This window comes from Euprymna scolopes, chromosome 39 (genome assembly GCF_053919585.1).
Source record: "Euprymna scolopes isolate OS-2025 chromosome 39, ASM5391958v1, whole genome shotgun sequence".
In the NCBI taxonomy this organism is placed as follows: domain Eukaryota; kingdom Metazoa; phylum Mollusca; class Cephalopoda; order Sepiida; family Sepiolidae; genus Euprymna; species Euprymna scolopes.
In genome coordinates this window covers 30,675,139-30,697,116 of record NC_136520.1, presented here as the reverse complement: position 1 = coordinate 30,697,116, position 21,978 = coordinate 30,675,139, and the positions used below count along the sequence as shown (strand labels likewise).

The 21,978-nt window shown below is 34.2% G+C and overlaps 1 protein-coding gene across 9 annotated transcripts in view; it reads right to left on the bottom strand.

The window, feature by feature from the left end:
- The window catches only part of LOC145263697 (rho GTPase-activating protein 12-like), a 451,066-nt gene that overhangs the window by 236,758 nt on the left and 192,330 nt on the right, over positions 1-21,978 (bottom strand). For all 9 annotated transcript variants that reach the window (XM_080120640.1, XM_080120644.1, XM_080120638.1 and 6 more), the window contains exon 3: positions 12,695-12,910. In XM_080120640.1, coding sequence (XP_079976766.1) covers positions 12,695-12,910 — 216 coding nt within the window. The remainder of the gene's footprint in view (positions 1-12,694; positions 12,911-21,978) is intronic.

Genomic DNA, 21,978 nt, shown 5'->3' with positions numbered 1-21,978 from the left:
ATTGAAATTTAACTCCCACCGTTCATATAAGGTAAAGAAAGGAATCGTCTGTTTTTTAACATTCATATTATATATATATATTGAAATTTAACTCCCACCGTTCATATAAGGTAAAGAAAGGAATCGTCTGTTTTTTAACATTCATATTATATATATATATTGAAATTTAACTCCCACCGTTCATATAAGGTAAAGAAAGGAATCGTCTGTTTTTTAACATTCATATTATATATATATATTGAAATTTAACTCCCACCATTCATATAAGGTAAAGAAAGGAATCATCTGTTTTTTAACATTCATATTATATATATATATTGAAATTTAACTCCCACCGTTTATATAAGGTAAAGAAAGGAATCGTCTGTTTTTTAACATTCATAAACTTATATATAATTCACCGCTTTACAAGGAATAGACGCTCAATTTTTTTTTTTTTTGTTCATTTTAAAACGTTAGTTTTTATTTGTAACACCTACATACAATTGTCTAGGCCCATAGCTGGTATATATAATTCTAATAATTCATTAATAATAATTTTACAAACTGGGCAGCTCATCAGTATAAAAAAGCATACAAAAAAACAATTTTCAAAGTAATCGTTAGAAGTGTAAATTTGGTAAAATTGGATTTATTAAGGGGGACGGCTCATCAAGAACTTGTTTACATTGGACTTGAAGACGACCATATTGTAGTCAGCTGGAAAGCAGATAAACGGAAAAGTGTTCCACAGGTGTGCAGTTCTGCCTATTTGCCTTAAGGCTGTAGGTAGAAGGAAAATGGTGAGCAGTCTTTGAGAAGAAGCTACTGGAATAGGAAGCTGTATTACAATGAGGTATTAAAACAATGAATTGATGAAGACGTCTATATATACCAACAATTATAATGAGCTGGAACAGAGGAAGCAGGGAATAGATCAGACAATTATGAGGAACACATGATAGAATAGTATTTGTAGAAACAACTGAGACTAGCAACATCACGTCTGTGAGAGAGAGGTTGCAGTGAAGAAGAAAGTGTAGGGGTCAATCAAGTTACAGATACGTTTTTGCAATTTATCAAGAATGGGACACAGATTCATCAACCCAAATAAAACAAAAGTACTCCATAATGGTCTGGTGGATTTGTAGAGATAGAGAGTGGCCTCGGGTGTTATAGAGAGGACCGATTTTACGATAAGCAGAAAGAACAATGGATTTGATATTTGGGCGATTTATGACAATTATTTGTTGTCACTAGATTTGAAGACAACCATGATCAATAATTTTTACAGAAAATGAGACAAACACAAATGTGTCTGGATACTTTTTGAACACACAAGGGACAAACATGGATATGTCCGGATACTTTTTGAACGCACCTCGTATTTTGCAGAAAATGAGTCTTGATACATTTTGAACGCACTTTGCATTATTCTTTCCCGCTTTTCTGCCATCTCATTATTTCATTAAAAGTTCCTTGCAAGTTTCTCCGCTTCCCGTCTTCAGATAATGATGCTGCGTTCTTCTAAACAGCAGAAGAAAAATCAATAATACGCCAGGAATAATACGCCAAGAACCCGCAGCGATGTACGCCTAACATTGCATGTCACGCGAGAACGAGGTCATTCCGTTAACAACGTCTTTAACGAACGCGCATGAGGCAAACAATATCTAAAACTAATCGCACGTACGTCGGAATTTATTTACTTAGTCAACAAAACACGACTTCTAGCATTCGCACTTCCAAGAATCACGTGACTTTAATTTTAGAACAAACTAGAAAGGCCACTCGGCGTAGCCTGGTTATGATTAAAAACTCTGTACTCCCTGCTCCAAACCCTGAACCTCATATTACTATTTTTAACACTTATTATTCTGACTACTATTCTCATCTTGGTTATCATTTTCACAACGTTTCGGCTGATGTAATTTTTGGCCTTCCTCAAGTGCGTCTTTATTGAACTTCGAAATCTGTACAGAATATTAAATGGAACCGTTTAATTTAATTCAGCAGGATACATTGTTCTCATTCAATCAGCCATAACCGAGTAGAAGTCTTCAGTAATTCTAATTATATTCTCAGTATCACTGAATGTACTGAGGATTAAACCTTTGAGAAGATAGTCACTTAGAACTGATTATGACTTAGCACTTTATCCGTTTCGCAACATATCCATGAACCTAAAACCTATTCTAACTTTGAGATGCGGAGTGTTACTAATTATATCTATATAAAGTTATGTATGTGTATATCTCTACTTATATAGAAAAGACACCTTGTGTTTGTGTCTGTGATGTATAGTGGGGGTGGTATATGGGAGAAGAATTATACTTTATACCTTTCTCTTTTTTTTTTTACATAGGTGTTTTTCGTGAAAGATTGGCGATGAGAGACCAGAGATTGGAGCTCAGACGAGCACTTGCCATGGAAATAACGATAAAACAAAGACAGGCTCGCAATGTCTCTTCTGTGGGAGAGAGGTTGCAGGGAAGAGAAAAGGGCATCCCCCACTAAGCTATGAAGTCTATTTTGTACTCTGTCAATTTTTTTTTTAACAGAAAAAGAGACAAACAAGGATATGTCCGGATATTTTTTGAACACACCTCGTATTTTGCAGAAGAGAAATGCGTCTGGATATTCTGCCCTTTGAACACACCTAGTATTTTGTAACTCCTGCTCAGATGTGGGCAGCAGTACTCCATCCTTTGACATACTTGGCTTTTATATAGATAAAGAATTGCATCAGCAGTGAGATATCTACTGGAGCGGTAGAAGGATCCTACCATTTTTCCAGCGACCTTGGCAACAGATTTGATGTATGTGTTCCATTTCAGATCAGGAGTAAAGTTTATCAAAACAGGAAGCCTCCCCAAGACGAGATCCATCCATTTCACTTGATACCAGATGAGGATCAGAGTGTTTATGATGTAAAGATAGGAGCTTGGTTTTAGATGCATTAAAAGTAACCAGCCACATTTCCCCCATTGTACCATGTGCTCAAGATCAGAGGAGAGAGAATCAGAGTGAACTTGGTCACTTACGGCCTTTGATGTGTTACCATAGATAGTAGTGTCATCAGCATAAGTGTCTACAAATGATCTAAGTATGTGTTTTGGGAGATCATGTAGATCAAGAAGAGAGTTGGGCCCAGGATGGACCCCTGAGAGACTCTAGCATTAATACTGTGGACTTCTGATTTCTGCCCATCAACCACTACTCTTATGAGCCTATCAGAGAGAAATGATTTAATAATTGAGAAAACATTTTCAGTTATACCGTAGCTGGAAATCTTGTGAAGTAGGCCTTTATGCTATACCTTATCAAAGGCCTTTGATATGTTAAGAGCTATTGCCCTAGAAAGAAAGCCTTTGTCAAGAGATTCACTAATCCTATGAGATATAACCGTTAGCACATCTGCTGTAGATCTAGCAGAACGGAAACCATATTGCATGTCACTAAGAAGGTTATTTCTGCTGAGGTGGTTGACTACTTCTTTATTTAATATGGATTCCAGCAACTTACTCATGACGCACAGGAGACTTATTGGTCTGTACTGAGAGCGAGATGACCTATCACCTGAATCTTAAATACAGGGCATACTGATTAGGTTTTCCAGGGTGTTGGGAAACAATTCTCCTTAAGACAACGCTTAGACATTTTTTAAGTATGGGGGCAAGTTCTGGTTGAAGCTTTTTGAAATTGGATTGCTGTCAGGGCCAGTTGGAATCAAGGTTCTTGATTAGCTTGGCAACACCACGCACAGATATTTGTATGTTGCATAGTGTGTTGTCTGTTATAGGAGGAAATACGGGGAGGGGGAGGGTTGATGACCCTGGTCGCATAGGGTGTCCTTTGTCTTCCTGCTGCTAGGCGCTGTGATGAATGTCCACCATACTGACACAAATAAAACAATTGAGACATACCTGACCTTTATAAATTTATTTCAGATGTCTCAGTTTTTAGCTTTTTGTTTAGCCCTGCTTCCCAGCCTTCTTGGAGTAAGTCTGCATACCTTGGTGACAAAACCCAAACTCTCTGCTCTAATCTTTTGACCTGTCAGTTCCGGTGACGTAGCCAATTAAAGGAGACATTTCTTTAACGTGACCTCCGGTCACCTATCTAAATGTGGTGCGATTAATGGTACTTATCAATTATTGTTTGGGATTTCTAAATTCTTCTGTTTTAGATTTCTAAATTATAAAGATATCACTTACCTATTTTCATAATTAACTTTGAGCTAAACTTATTTGGCCCAAACAATATTTCTATTCTTAGCCTAGCAAGGTCACTGGTGTTGTCCACTAATCACTAGATAGATAGATAGATAATAGCTAATTAACACTTTTAACCTTGCTATTATCTAACATATGAACTTTATAACATCTGGGCCGAGATGTCTGATATTTCACACAAATGTACTTTATGTGTCTGGGAGTATTCTTAGATAGGTTTTGTATATGAACGCTTCCAATAAGTATCTAAAATCAGTAATTGAAAAAATCCGATTAAAGAAGAAACAGTCCGATTTTGATCAAAATTAATATCCTTATACACATCACAAGTACATTGGAGAAGTTTTATTACCGCACAAGCAGAAGGGCTTAGCATATAAAATCAATAGTAGGTTCTTTGATAAGATAGAGACACGTTTGAAATGAATGTTTCTAGTTAGAGCACAAATGAACTATGATACTTGACTTTTGTATTTTAAACTTTAATTTAAGCCATATGAAATAATTTTAGCAACTCAACAGTAGGTTCTCTACAGTGCAATGTATACTACAATGTATTGTGGACTAAGTCATTGCGGGAAGGATATGAAGCTTTCTCCTGGTGCGTCATGATGGGTCTCCGACTATACCAGACAATCGATTTGACTGAAAAATGGCCGATTTCGCCGATTTTGATGACAAGAAAAGTATTGGAAGTGTGGAATATTCATTGATCCTTATTCAATCCCGGGCAACATCGAGTCTACCTGCTAGTGTTTATATATTTGTATGTACAGAATTCACTTCTAAATTAATGAACCGATCATTATGAATTTTGGAATACAGCTGCTAGGTGAAAGGGTGGGTAGTCTCTCCCTCTTAGATAAAGTCCAAACAAGAGTTGTCAATCTAATCGCCCCCCACTTTATCAACTAAGCTCCAGTCCCTGTCCCATCACTGCAATGTTGCATCACTATGCCAGTTTTACAAATATTTAAATGGAATGTGTTCTGATGAACTCGTTTCACTTGTACCCCTTCGATGTATATATCCCCGACAAACCTGCTTAGCAATAAGATCTCACCCCTTCACTGTTGTTGTCCCTAAATGCCAGAAAGCTTTCTGCTCTAATAGTTTCTTCCCTCGAACAGCTAGATTTTGGAATTCCCTTCCTGCTGCCTGCTTCCCTGGCTGAACTGTTATGTAGAAGTTTAAATGTAACATAAACAAATATCTTGTTGATCGTTCCTAGACATGGCCCCAAATAGTAGCCCCTTACATCGAAGTGGCGATATGCTTTGTAAGAGGTGAACATGAGTGTTAAAAAAAAAAAAAAAAAACGGGCAAAGAGAGGGTGGATGTATTTTATAAGAATTCAGATACCTCCAACGTTTTTGAAATTTTACCAATAAGGATTAGATACCAATAAGTATTCCCCGAATTGCAGTTTCTTTGGAATATTTTAGGAATTTTAGTCAACATAATATTAAAAATTAAAATATTTCAAATTTGCATTAAATGCGATCCATAGTCATAAGAAAAAAAGTAAGTATGATTGCTTGAATTTCAATTTTTAGTGCTTCTATATTATAATAACGAAAAAATAAATATTGAATTTCAAATGAAACAAATGGTACGTACGTAATTGTCAGGTTTCAAATAGTAACATATCCAAAAATTACAAAAAACGATAAGGTAGAAAAATAATTATTAATATATAAAATCAACAGTAGTTTCTTTTTATGAAAGGCGCACGTTTAAAATGAATGTTTCTGTTTAAAGCACAGCTGCAGCATGATATTTTACTTATTCATTTTAAACTTAAAGTCAAGCCATTATCACCGCACAAGCAATAAGGCTCGGCATATAAAAATCAACAGTTGGTAATTATTTCTATATATAAAATTTCAGAAGGAGTCGGAGTCAGATTCAAGCTACCATATATTTCGTATAAGACGACCTTTAAAGTTAAAAAATCATCTTTAAAACTAATATTTCATAAGATACCGGGTGTTGCAATTTCTAGCCTAGGCTAAACAAATATGATTTCGTGATTTAGCAGTGGTCTTATAAAACTGATATATGATAAATTTATTAAAATTTGGTTCAATCTTATACCTCGTCTTATCTGACGGTCATCTTATACGCCAAAGTATACGGTAATAAGAATTCCAGAAGTCTGCATTGGATTTTTTAATTTTCAGATATTTTCGAATTTTAGGAGTTAGAGTGAGAACTTTTAGAATCGTAGGAGTTAGAATTTGACCAAACTGCTACAGAGTAGGAACCCTATGCCAGTAAGTAGCGATTAAGTTAGCTGGTGTAAATTTTGATAAAGGTCACCTTTAGTACATGTCAGTATAACCTAGCTGTAAACGGAAACGTACCCAGAGACAGGTGACGCGATTTGAAGCTGAGGGCAACAGGTCAAATGAGCTTATCAAAACCGAACGAGCATGATATGATATCACGTGTTCAAATGAGAGAAACAAAGGCATTCTAATCAGTCTCACTCTGAAAGCCGTACGGCTAGAATACATCCTAATAATGTAGAGATACTCTCAGCAAATGTTACTGATGCTCTGTCCATTGTGTCGTCCATTTCTTCAGAGTTAGTTAAACTAAAAAGTAAATTAATTTACATTGGTCTCTCTCCATAACTAAGTTCTCTCTAATAAAACCTTGAAGAACTTAGCAAAGTCTCCTTGTGTTTTCCTGCATGAGTAGTTTTATTTGTATTAGGTAAACAGAAGATCACCGACTACTAAACGAGACAACACGGCCACACATAAAATGGTAACGATGAAAAAAAAAAACAGTGATGGTGCAGAGAATATCTCTACTACTATATAAAAGGAACTTTGTGTGTGTGTGTGTGTGTGTGTGTGTGTGTGAGTTCCCTATAGACTCAAAACAGCTGGGTTGATTTTTATGAAATTTCGGACAAAGATACTTCATGTGGTTGGCAGTATTTTTAAGGTTTTGTATTAGGGTGTTTTTGATAAGTATCGATAATCAATAATCAAAATAATCCAATGAAAGAGGAAACATGCGATTTTGACCAAAGTTAACACCTTACACAGCCTAACATCACAGGTGCATTTGAGAAGTTTTATTACCTCACAAGCTGAAACACTTAACATATAAAATCGACAGTAGGTTCTTTGATATGACAGGGGCGCATTCAAAATGAATATTTCTGTTTGGAGCATAATCGAAGTATGATATTTGACTTTTGCATTTAAAACTTTAATTCAATCTATTATATATAAAAAATAATTCTCTACAGTGCAATGTAGACTATAGTGTATTATGGACTAAGTCACTGCAAGGAGGAATGTGAAGCTTCCTCACAGTGCACCGTGATGAGTCCCCAACTAGAGCACGCAATCAATCGACTTGATTGAAAGACTGTGAAACATTTGTTGATCATCATTCAATTCTGGGCAATGACAGGTTTCCCTGCTAGTGTATAAATTTTTTTTTTTCCATTTGATTACTTGATCGCTCACAGATGAGAACATAACGTGCAATTACACGTGTGATTAAAATACAACAATATATCTTCCAACTCTGTAACTATGGATTATAATTGATATTTTATTCTGGTTAGCCAATGTTTATTTTTCTGCCTTCCATCATGTCCTTTGCAACAGATTAAGGTATTCTAATCCAGCTCCTTTTCGAAAACATTTTGTTTTCCTTATATTACGGATACAATTGTTACATATTAGGGGACCCTACATGAGTAGTGATTAAGTTAGCTAGAGTGAATTCTAACAAAAGTCACACTGAGTGCATGATAATCCAGATCTGTAAGACAGAATTGTTCCCAGTGTTGAAGAAAAGGTCGCTGATATAAAGTTTAGACAGGAGGTAGAAGTCAATGTCGTAGACAAAACTGTTCAAAATTCCATGCAGATTCCCAGAGTTTACCAGAAATATTCCTGAATTTGACAGGAAGAAGGTCAGAGGTTATATCGACTGAAATGCTGTGTGAATAACACTCAGGATGACAACAGTAGTCCGAATAATCCAAATCCATGTAGTCGGATATTTGGGAAATTTTCAGAGTCCGAGAAGAAATTTTTTGAAATCCTAGGCGTTGTAATCAGATCTTAAATCTTCCAACTCTGCAACACTCTAATAAAGATTTTGAAAAAAAAATAAAAATAAAAATAAAGATAATTGCCATTAGACAAAGTGCTGCGCACATATGTCATTATTTCCAGGTAATTAGTTAACCAATTCCGAAGACAATTAGCAATGTTAGATTTCTTATTCACATGAATCTCGACAAATGCATTTTATTGATTTTCCTCCGTCTCCATAGGAAATCTTTATTCAATTTCTCCGACAGACAATACCATTTCTTTCATTATTCCTACTCCTTTCAGAAAATGCAGTTTCAGGATAGTTTTTGGACGGATTCCAACATTTCCATCGGCCAATTCTTAGAATAAAAATGGCCACAAATTCCAGTAAAAACAAACACACACATGCACCTCATATTTTTCTCTCTCTCCATTTTTGTCAGACAAGTACGTAAATTAGGTGGCCGCATTTAAAAGAGTCATTCATTCTGTAATTGCTCATCGGGGCATTAAGCTACATTATGGAATGGTTGAATAAATATAGAGTGCGAGAAGGATGAAATATATAGATAGTTTAGGTGAGATGGATGTTTTCTTCAGTTAATTATAAATTACAGATAATTATAAGAATTAAAACAAATTTTATTTTCAAACATAACTCAATCTTAAAACTAATGTATATTTTAGCATGTATTTTGTTTTTGTTTAGTTGTTTTGTTTTACAACACATCACCCTTTTTGGTTTGTTTAATTCTGCTTGCTGCCCAACTCCCTACATAGTATCCCTGCAAATCTGGTCCGATATAGTAGCCCCTTACGATTTAGTGGTACTGTGCCATTTTTTTGATGAACAAACAGTATAAAAAAAAAATCCAATAACTTTGGAAATGGTTTTATGCTTCAATTTCTTTATATCTTCAAATATTTATTTATGATGTTTGGTTTGGTTGTTTTGTTTTACGGCATATCAACTCTTTTCGGGTTATATAATACCGAATTCAGTCATTTTAGAAAACTTTACAATTCAAGTTCTTTATATCTTGAATAAGTTTGGTTTAATTGTTTTATAGAAAATTTGTCCGTTTCGTTTTTAACTTTGCAGAACATGATTGAGTTTTGCAAAGGGAGAGGCATCAATGTTTGGTAGGTATTATCTTTAAATAACGTTAAACTTTATACATCTATCAGGATGTGTAAGATTCACTCTTAAACTAATTAACAGATTATTATGAATGTTTGAACAGCTGTTAGGCATAGGGAGTGGTATTGTTGGCTATATCGAGTTTAATTTAGTTCTATGTAAAAAGTTTTTATATGTATATTTTTTAACTTTTGAAATCACTACTCAATATTGGGTACAATATAATAATCAATAGAATATTGGCTCTGTAATATGAAATATGCATAAATTAAAATATATTAACTGTATTTTATCACTGGGTTATGCTGATGGTGGTAGCACTACCATATATTGGGTACAATATAATAATTAATAGAGAATTGGATCTATAATAATACAAAATCTACAGACATTAAAATATCATCTTTAAGCGTATTTTACGACCAGGCAACGCCGTGTGGCCTTCTAGTAAATTAATAAATGCATTGGTTAGTTGGTGGGGTTGCAAGGTAAGTTCAAATGGTAAGAAAGTGTAGGTCAAGGGTCATCAGTAGAGGTGGTGGGAGGAATACATATCAAGAAAAATACTGAACGAATTAATCTAGTTAGAAATTTATGCTTACAAGTTATTACAAGTTTGCTTTCAATGTTTCGTGAATTAAAGATAATCGTTTGAGTGTTCGCTAATGAATTGAGAGATATGGGTTCAATCCATGGTCGAATCATACCAAAAGCTAAAACAAAAAAATAAAAAAGGTACTTGATGCCGACTTGCTAAACACTCAATATTATAAAGTAAAGATAAGCGAAGTAATCAAAAAAAAAAAAAAAAAAAATGGCACCCTCCCCTATAGCTTGGTGTAGTAGCCAATAAAAACAGAGCCTTCAGGTAGTCTGACTATAGTCGATCTATTTTTTTCCACATCTACTTCTAAAATGTAAGATAGTTCTTTTGGAAACAAATTGCATTTAGCATCTACCCATATTTGTGACAGTAGATAATAAGTTTAGAAAATTTTATATTAGTGCTTTTCTTGGGATTTTTCATAGTCCAAGAACAAATATTGGTTAAAAATTCAAATTTTATTGATGGATTATACAAGTGGTATATCATAGTTGGGCATTCAGGTACTTTTTAGGAATGAGTATCCAAGAGAATTTCAGTACTTAAATCATCAATTCTGAGTTTCACTGAAGAAAAAAAATCACTGAACAAAGTGAATTTATTATTAGTAGTGTTGGGAAGATTAATTAGAATCAGAATCGGAAACTGGAAATATCGGAAAATTTATGCCTATTTTCCGATACCAAACTATTCTTTTTATTGCCTTTTTTTTTTATTATTTGATTTCGTTTAAAGCAAAATCTTCCAATACTGGAATTATCCCATCATTCATTTTTAATGTTTTTTTGTTTGTTGATTTTTGTTAAAAAGTTATTTAACGAAAAAAAAAAAAAAAAACAACCTGTTAACTTTATCTTGCATTTAAGTGTATTTTGTAATGTTTTTCAGTACTTCTACACAATACAAATCAAACTTTTTTTTTTTTTACCCTAACCGTAAACTAACTTTAACCCAACCCTTTCAGTAAAGGTAAATAAAAACCTACCCCCCCCCCAAAAAAAAAAAAATTCAAAAGTAATAAGATATCAAAATAAAAAAATAACGTGAAAGTCGGAACCTAATTTTTCCAATAGATTGAAAAATAGTCGTCTGTCAAATACCATCGTCTTTTTTATTTGTATATTTCGGTAAAAAGTCGAAATTTGATTCAGCTTCCTCTGTTCATAGTCAGAACTGTCTACATTATGAATGCAAATCTAGGGATACTTATTCCTAAAAAGCACTGGCATTATACATGGACAATAACACATGCATCACAAAATGAGACCACAATGACTCCAAAAGTAAACATCCACTATGCAGGAGCGTGCATACACTTACCTTGAACTTAGAACTCCAGTTTTAGTGGTGGTGGTGGTGGTGAGGAAACACAATTCATGTCTTCATATATATATATATATATACTTTTTGTTATCAAGTAAGATATTTGACTTACTTGTAGTTTCATCAAATACTTTTGTATGCAAAATCCGATCCCGCATTTTGCTAATTCCTACCCTCTGATGAGAAGAAAAGTATTTCTTTGAAACTCCACGGATTAAGGACTATCCACTTATCAAGTGTTTCCTTTTCAGATTAAATATGTTTTTAACTCTTTTTCAGTTTTATTAACTGTTTGCTCCTATATATATATGCATATATATATATATATATATATATATATATATATATATATATATATATATATATGCATTAATATGTCGCTATACATCTTAGATTACAAACTAAGCTTCTGTATAAGCCATGTCGGCTGAAGAGATCTCTAGTTTCTAGTAAATGGCTGACCGAAACATGCTCATAAATGTGTAGAGATATCTCAATGCTTATGTAAAACAAATAAAAAGTATATCTTGCCCTACTTTGGTATCGAACACTTGTATTAAGCTCGTTAAAACTTTATTAGTTACTTTACATCTGGAAGATATTAACCTGAAATTATATATATATATATATATATATATATATATATATATATATATATATATATATATATATATATGTTGTTTGTTTGTTTTTGTTAGCGATACTTATTGAATGAATTCAATTATTTATGTGGAAGCGCATTTTTACTTAAATGCGCGTTGGGAATAATTTTCCCTTTGACCAGTCTGATACCCCCAAATGGGGATCGGCATATGTATTATTTTTAAAATATAATTATCCACTGACACGTGTTCCGTCGTCTATGACTCATCAGAGTGGTTGAATCTCACTAGATTCAGCCACTCTGATGTTGTAGATGACGAAACACATGTCAGTGGATAATTATACTTTAGAAATAATATATATATATATAGTTGTTTAATTCTCACCCACAGTAAGAACTTAGACACCAGGGTCGGAAAGTGTGATTGAGAAGTCAGCGCTCCTGAGGAAGGGGCACTCTGACCTGCGAAAAGTACCTGGGCAGCTCTGCTGGCATTCCCTGGTAAGGGCACCTCAGGCGATTAGCAATAAACTAACCCCTTCTCAAAGAGAGATGGTAAGGGTTGGGAAAGTGGACCTCCTAGAACTGCACAGAACTTAACTCTCACCGCAAAATCAACAGGGACCAGATCATTACAGAAATGCTCTAATCTTTGTTGATTTTGGCGACCAAAGATAAAATCCCTAGCCAGATATATATATATAAAATTTTATTTTTGATAAATCAAAAACTTACCTCAGGTATGTCTGGCGGAGCATTCTCCGGTCGTGGTGGTTTCCAAGTCGTCTTGCCACTCTCCTTGTTATAGTAAAATGTGTGACGACTATTATTATCAACATACATCTCCCATGATGGACTATAGTTTCGAACGAATTTACAATTATCCATTTTAGGAGGAGTTTTTATCGACGCCTGAATGATAGCAACGTTTTGATATTCATCGGAGCTCGGCTGAAATGAGAGATGAAAACAGAAAACTTCAATTTATTAATTGCCAAAGTGAAAATCATAGAACACATTCATAAATATATATATACTAGCAGTTCAGCCCAGCTTTGCTCGGGCCCTATATACTGTTCATAACTTTATGTGCATATATATATATATTAAAATGTTTGACTCTTGTCCAGGTAACCTACATCTAAGATTTCAAGTGTTTAGACCCAAAATTGGCGGAGGAGTTTGGTAGAGTCTGCAAAGGTCAACTCTTTCAACTTTGACCTCTTGGCAGCCAAATTTTCGCCCCAAAACTGATTAAAAAGCTTGCTGCATGCCTGAATATCCTTTATGTAAAATTTCAAATGCTTAGACCAAAAATTGGCTGACTAGTTTGCTAGAGACCACAAAGGTCAAATCTTTTGAACTTTGATCCCTTTTCGGCCAAAAACCGATTAAAAAGCTTGCCCTATGTCTGAATACACTTTATGTAAAATTTCAAATGTTTAGATCAAAAATTGGCTGAGAGGTAAAATTTTTTAAAACTTTGATCCCAATTTTGACTTTTTAACATTTATTGTTTTGGGCTAATTATAAAATTAAAAAGTTTGATCCATGTCCAAGTAACCTACATCTAAAATTTCAAGTGTTTAGACCCAAAATTGGCGGAGGAGTTTGGTAGAGTTTTCAAAGGTCAACTCTTTCAACTTTGATCCCTTGACAGACAAATTTCTGGCTGAAAACCAATTAAAAAGATTTTCCCAAATCTCAATACCTCTTATGTGAAATCTCGAGTCTGTAGACTGAAAATTGACAGAGTAATTTGGTAGGGAAATGTACACACATAGACAGACACACACAGAGACAATTTCACTTTTATAGATATATAGATACATTCATTGGAAATATCTGTTATTATACAAAATGCGAGTCAATCAATGCAATGGTTGTAGTGTTTGGAAGTCCCCAGAAAAGCAATGAGTAGTAACCTTTCTTGCCTTGACAGGGCACAAAACCGTTTTTGAAATCTAGTGGGTAAGAACCTTTTGCCTCCCTACTTCCTTTTTTTCACAGAAGAAACATTGTGAATCTATCTCTGCTCTAATATTACTTTCATGATAGGTGTTCGACTGAGCTTCAATCTATGCCCCCCTCCCAAAAAACATTTACAACAAACACTCGTCTAACTACAACCACTGTCAACAATTTCCCTCACTGTATCTGTGTCTAAAACTAAACAAAAATTCCGTGAACAAAGTTTATTTCCTAGAACTGTCTTCCTGTGGAACACAATACTGTGTTGCTGCTTCCCAGACAACTATAATATGGTCATTTTCAAGTTTAATGTAAATAAGTTCTTGTTGAGACGTCCTTTTGTACTCTACTCAAGTTCCACCATTACTGATCATCACAATGTTGTCTAACCATCATCCTGATACTCATTAACCCTTATCCTAGAACAGCATTCGGACCTTGATAAGTGGTGACCCGAGAGTAAAAAGAAAAAATGGAATGTTTTGCTGTTCAGTTTGTGGAAAGAGTGCAATTGTCAGACTGGTTGGCGAGGACGTATATTCGACTTCCAACCTGACCTTACACAATCACTGAATAAAGTCAGGTTGGAAAAATATTTGCACAATTTTGTGAAAAAAAAATTGCTATTTATTATTTGTCTGAGAAAGTGAGAGAAATTTTGTTACCTTACTGGTTCCATTGGGGCACAGAGTGGAGCAGGTGCTAGTGTGATTGCAAGAATCAGGAGTGGATGGAGTTAGTTCTGGGAACGTCTGTTATTACTAATTAACAAAATTCTGCCACTGTCGACCAAGAAAAAAGTCTGCCAGTGTGATGATGTATGGAAGTGAAACATGGCTAATAGGAGTTGAGGACATGCGTTGCATGGAGAGTGATGATACAAGATTGATACGGTAAATGTGCAATGTGAGTTTTAAAGACAGGCTTGGATCTGATGACCTCAGAGGAAGATTAAATCTAAATAATATTGGGAGATGTATACAGAAGAGTAGACTTCGATGGTATGGTCACATTGAAAGAATGGATCAGTGTTCTTGGATTAATAGATGAGGAAGTGATAAAATTTGAACTGAGGAAAAGAGGGAGAAATAAAAACCTGGCCAAAGAGTCAATTTTTTAAAGCCGTCCAACACATGCCATTATGTAAAACAGACATTAAACCGAATATAATGATGATTTCAAATTAAGCTGATCTTGTGTCATACTTATTGCTCATGCAAGGGGGCTGATAAATAACTACTATTGTTGGGATGATTAATCAGAATTGGGGATCGAAAAAAAAAAATCAGAACTTTTTAAGGTATCAGAAAAATTTTAACTCATTCTTTCTTTAAAATTTTTTTTTCTAACTTAATTTTCAAGTGTTAGTATTTTAATAAAAAAAATATTTATTGATTTTGAACTATCAGTAAAACTAAAATCTACATATCACCCCCACCCCCCCTCAGTGTATTCATGAAAACATAATATTAAATGGAGTTTTACTGTAATCCTTCCACAGAAAAAAAAAGAAAAGAAAAAAAAAAGATCCTATAGCTTAATATATAGAGATTTTAAAGGAACTGGAATCGGTAATTGTATCGGAATTGGGAAAAATATTGAAACGTTCAATTACTACTAACTACTTTATGACATCTACTGAATATCGATCTTCGGTTTTTTTTTGGGGGGGGGGGTTACTTTGTTTAGTTTTGATCCTTGCATCGGCTTCTAAGTGAGAAATCACTTGGAAGGTTTTCTTCACAACTCAATTGCTTTTCAATGGCTTCACCTTTGTTCCTGAGTTTGTTCAATATTTAGATTCAGTTCGTTTCTCTCCTCCTCCTCCTCCTTCTTCCTTCGATTCTTCTTCCTCCCACTTCGTATTTTTCTGTTCTTTCTCCAACCATTCTCTTTTTCATCCCTCCCTCCCTTTCATTCTTCTATTGCTCCTCCCTCTCTTTTTCATTTATTAAAAGTTGGTACCTTTGGGAAGTAAGGAATTGAGGGTATCGAAACAGACCGGAGAAAGAAAGAGAGTAAACAATCAGAGCCATTTTAGCATTCATCTGAGTCGCATCTCGATGTAATGATCATAAAAGAAGTGAAAAGGGAAAAAAGAAGGAAGAGTAAGCCAAACAAAGAAAGAAAAGAGGCATCTTATTGAGTTCATTCGTCTCATCTGGTACAGTGGTACATCGATTTCTAATCCACCACATATTCTTCCTCATTTATTCATTTTTTTTTCTTCTGCATGTTTTCTTTATTCTATTTTCCTCCTCTTTACACTAACAAGACTACATTTTTAATTTAAACCAGATCACTGGTGACCCGTTGGGTCATTATTTGCTATATTTATACATTTCGATATATATATATATATATATATATATATATATATATATATATATATATATATATATATATTTACAATTTACCTCAGGTGAAACAACAATAGGAAATCAATTATCTATCTATTCTATTATTATATAAAAGGAATTTATCTGTGTGTGGTGTGTGTGTGTGTGAGAGAGAGAGAGAGAGAGAGAGAGAGAGAGAGAGAGAGAGAGAGAGAGAGAGAGAGAGAGTCTGTTCCCTATGGAGTCAAATACAGTTCAGCCAATTTTTATGAAATTTCACACAAAGGTACTTTATGTGCCTGGCAGTGTTCTTATAAAGGTTTTGTATCGGAATGTCTTTGATAAGTATGAATTAATTGAAATAATCCGATGAAAGAAGCAGCAGGCGATTTTCACTAAAGTTAACACGCTACACAGCTTAACATGGCAAGTGCAGTTGAGAAGTTGTATTTCCACACAAGCCGAAAGGCCCGACATATAAAATCAACAGTAGGTTCTTTGATATGACAAAATGAATGTTTTTGTTTAAAGCAAAATTGCACCATGATACTTGACTTTTTCATTTTAAACTTAAATTCAAGCCATTATCACAAAATCAACAATAGATTCTTTGATATGATAGAAACTTTAATTCAAGTCATTATATATAAAACATGATTTTAGAAAAGTCAACAGTAGGTTCTCTACAGTCCAATGTAGACTACAATGAATTGTGTACTAAGTCACTGCCGGGAGCCACGTGAAGCTTCTTCCTGCTGCACCGTGATGAGTCCCCAACTAGAGCAGGCAATCAATCGATTTGATTGAAAAATGGGTGATTCACTGACGATAAGAATAGGGGAGTGTGAAACATTCGTTGATCATCGTTCAATCTCGGGCAACATCGTGTTTCCCTGCTAGTTATTGCTAAAAATAAATTACATGCTACTCTCCTGGGCAATGCCGGGTATCCTTGTTAGTAAATAAATAAATTAGGACCTTGTCAAATCCTGCTTGATTGGCGTAATTTGCTAGATACTAACAAGACAGAGGAGGATTTAAAAATAAAAATTAGTCTTTTTTTTACATGGAATGTTAGTTTTTTAACATGGCATGCTTCAGTGCACAGTTATGGCGAGGAGTGCTCATGAATGGGAGGGGATGTTCTCTAACAACAGAAAGATGATTGTTCAGTTCATGTCACACGTCAAATATTTCCTTCTAGCCAATAACTATTCATGTTACAGTACAAATTATATTTAGAATCTTCTAGAACGACATTGAGAAAATTAAACTAGCAAAACAATTTTTTTCAATGATATAAGGAGCCTTTTATTTTTCTTGTTGTAAGCCTTTTTCTTCCTTAGAGCTTCTTCGGAATAAAAATTAGCAAAGCTTCTTTCCCAGAATTTCCCGCCTGTGGAAAACCGTTCCACTAGCCCGCTTCCCGGTTGAATACAACATGGTAGCCTTCAAATCCAATGTAAACAAGTTCTTGTCGAGCCATCCCAATTAAATAATCAAATTTTACTTAATTTACACCATTAACGATTATTACACTACCACCTTGCATTCATTAACTCTTATCCTCGAGTGGCCTTGAGGCCTTGATAAATGGTGACTTCTAAGTAAAAAAAAAAAAAAAAAAAAAATCAAAAGCTGTAAATTGAATTTCCGTTAAAAACTAATCTTATTTACTTCCTTTTTATGCCAATTTCAACTAGAAACCAATGTTATCTACTTAATTCTCATGTCGCAATTAGCATATTACATCATTACATAAAACATTTATTTTCAATATGTCATGATTCATTGATACGTCATCATTTGGGGGGGGGGTAGCAAGACACTGCAGTTATCTCTCATGTTATCATAAGAACGATCCTGTTTATTATTTAAATAAAACTTGAAATGTTTTTTTTTCAAAAACTATTTTTCATTAATAATTAATTTTCTACTTTATCGTTTTTCATAATTTTGGATACGTTACTAATTTCGACATGAAAATTAAGTAGTTTAAATTGAAATTCAATATTTTGACTTCCGATTTCTTATTTAGGAGAAACGCGCCTCTCTCTCTCTCTCTCTCTCTCTCTCTCTCTCTCTCTCTCTCTCTCTCTCTCTCTCTCTCTCTCTCTGTGTAATGTTGTCCGTGAACCAGTGAACCAACATATTGTAGCCTCAGTCGCAAAAGAGACAAAAAATAGAAAAGAACTTCAACTCGCTTTTTTTGTTGTACAACGACATTTATTTCATCTTTCTCTTGTTACTGCTGTGATATCTTCTCGAACATTGCTCATCGAATGTCATCAATGCCTCTAATGTGACCTCTAACGTTATTTCCGTTTCTAACGTGATCTAATTTTTAAAGTCTTTATTATTCCCTACTAGCGACGTCATTTCGTGCGCATCCGTGGTATGTTACATCTCTCTTTCATCTATATACACCTACATTAAAAGTTATCGTGTTGGATTTTCAAAGTTACACTAAAATAGCATTTAAGCTGACAAATAAAACTTTACTTCTGACTAGTCAATTTTCATTTGTTATTGTTGTACCATGTTATTGACAATTATATAACATACTTTACTACAATTTTTTTTTTTTAATCGCTTTGTCCGGCCTATATGATTGCTCTGAAACATTTTTAAATTATCATCTAAAAATAATTGTAACATAGTGCGAATGTAAATTAATGAGAAGTGACGTTACTGGTGTGGGGAAAAAAAGGACTATAAAAAAAAAAAAGAGAAAGACAAAGATCTCGTGAGATACTTGGAAACGTTCGTGATCACATGGGTGACGTCATAGCCATAACAACGAGGAAATGAATGTTGTTGTACAGAACCAAAAAAGCGAGTCAGAATTATTCCCTATTCTTTGTCTTGGTCTCCTTTGCAACTGAAATTGCCCACAACATACGTGGGTCTGTGGACAACGGTACATAACCTACTAGATGGTAACTTGATGATAAATTGAAGAAACTAATAGGAGTTGTCTACCTTAAGGATTAAATATGTGCAAACAAATAAATATTAAAAACTAAAATAACTTCACTGTATCCAGGGCAACATAGAGTAGATATAACTAATATATGATCTATATACTTATAAAAAATATTATGGAGGATTATAAGTTTATCTATACACATAAATGTTATTTGGCATGAATTTGAAGAAACATTTTTTCCTCGAAGTTAACCTTTGAAATACCCTCCCTACTTCCAGCTTTCTTTGACTGTACCAGCATGCGGAAAATTAAATGTAATGTGAGCAAAATTCTTGCTGCACAACTCCTCACTTAGAATGCTCCTATGGATATGGTTTTTAATTCTTTGGCTTACTTTCAGAATCCTCATAACTCCCCCTTCTCTTATTTTGTCCTGTAGTCTTCACATTTCAATAGCTATGTTTCTGACAAAGAGGGAAGAATTGCTGTTTCCTGGGTCATTTAACACTTATTGCTGTTTTTTTGACCTTGAAGTACTACTTTTTTCTTTAGCTCCTTACATCAAGTGGCTTCATGCCTTGTCCAGACTGATCTCCCCCCCCCAAAAAAAAACAAAATTCATAGTAGCCCCTTTCGTCTTAGTGGTAATGTGTTTTGTTTGGCGTGAATTTAAGTTAAAAGAAAAAAAATTGTATCAAAATTAAAATGTCAATGTTTATCTACACGAAAAAGAATCTCAAGTAAGTTTACATAACAAAAGAAAAAACATTACATAACTCCTTTTTTAAATAAGTAACTATTTTTTTAGAATTTGCAAAAGAAAAAAAAATAATAAATAAACATTTGGTATTTGGTATGGCATTAATTCAAACAAAATTACATTTGCTTAAAAACATGATTTCTAATATTTCTTTAGTGCCAATAAAACAATACATAAATACATTCATCATAGTAACTTTCTCTCTCTCTCTCTCTCTTCCTCCCTCTCTCTCTCTCTCTCTCTCTCTCTCTCTCTCTTCTGTAAATGTAACTAAGTAGCACGTTTTTCCACCAAATTTCAAATATTTTTCTTCACTATACTATTTAGCTAAAAAGTGGTAGAAGCTAGGTAAAATGGAAACTGATATACCCAGGTACTCTTTCAACACTGGAGCAGATATAAGCTAGTATATGAAATCGTCAACCCGGTTTTAAAAGTTGGACCTAAATAGCATTTAAGTTGACAAATTAAACTGTTTCCGACTAGCCAATTCTCGTTTGTTATTGGCACAATTTACTTTTTTTTTGAATTCCCTATTTATCAAGTTTCAAGTCTGTAGATCAAAAAATGATAGGAGTTTGGTAGAGATCATTCCTTAGACAAACAGACAAGGTCGTGTGTGTGTGTGTATATATATATATATATATATATATATATATATATATATATATATATTCCAGGTTAAAAGTATTCAAGAGAAAAAAACTCATGAATTAAACTGCACTGAACATGCTAATGTTTCGCACAATTGTCCAAAACATTAGCATGTTCAGGGTAGCGACTATGTAATACTTATCTATATAAATAAAAATATATATAATTTTTGTCTAAATATTGTAATTCGAGAGTCTTTTATCAGAATGGCATATGAACAGATGAATGTTGTTTATTCATTTTTTTTTTTTTTTTTTTTTTACATGGGAGCCCTCACTTATCAAGGCCTTATGCCCGGGCAAAGCCCCCTCCCCACTAGTATAATATGTTCAAATTATTTTCAACCTAATTGCCAACAAACAAGCTCCAAATTCTGTCCCATCACCACAATGTCACGTCCCTGTGTTTATTTTACAAGTAATATAATGGAATGTGCCCTGAGCATAAGGGTTAATGAGTGACCGGTGGTTGATGAGACAACAGAGTAATAATCATTTGATTATTTAAGTGGACAACTTAACAAGAACTTGTTTACATTGGACTTGAAAACGACCATGTTGTAGTCCACTGGAAAGCAGCTCTGTGGTATAGAGTCCCACGGGCAGGCAATTTTGTCAATAAATTTTGTTCATGGAATTTTTCGCTTAGATTTAGGCACAGATCAAGAGTAGGAGAAATTGTTGACAGTGGTTGTAGCTAGACAAGTGTTTGTTGTGAATGTTTTGCATAGTGAGGGGGGGTCGTAGTTTAAAGCTCAGTTCAGCACTTGCCATGAAAATAATGATAGAGCAGAGATAGACTCGCAACTCTCTTGCATGAGAAAGAGATTACAAGGAGGAGAAAAGGATATCACCTACTAGGTTTCGAAGCTGGTTTTGAACCCTGTCAAGGCAGGAAAGGGCGCGCTGGGCAACTGTTCCCCAGATGTGGCAACAGAAAAAATTTATGAGACAAAAATAAGAGGCTAAGATGATGGTCTATATTTGATAGCTCAGAGGCATAGGACGGGTGGTGTAGTTTCACTTGTTGGCAGTTGCTAATCTCACCTGATGACAAAAAGTCGAGGAATTAAATGACTGTACATGAACTGACTAATTACAGGCAAGTTATGCGATGGCTATCATCGCTTTACCCACTAAGAGATTTGCTATGTAATTATTAGTGACTAATTCAACACAAACCTACTTTTATTTTGGGCCAACTAGAAATTAAAACGTATGTTTTAATTTCTAGTTGGCCCAAAATAAAATAAAATAAATAAAATAAAAATATAAGATATATAGATACAACACCTCGGCCAATTAATGATTTTCCTTATTACTTCGGCAAATAAAACTGTATATACCAATATATGACTTTGTCTTGT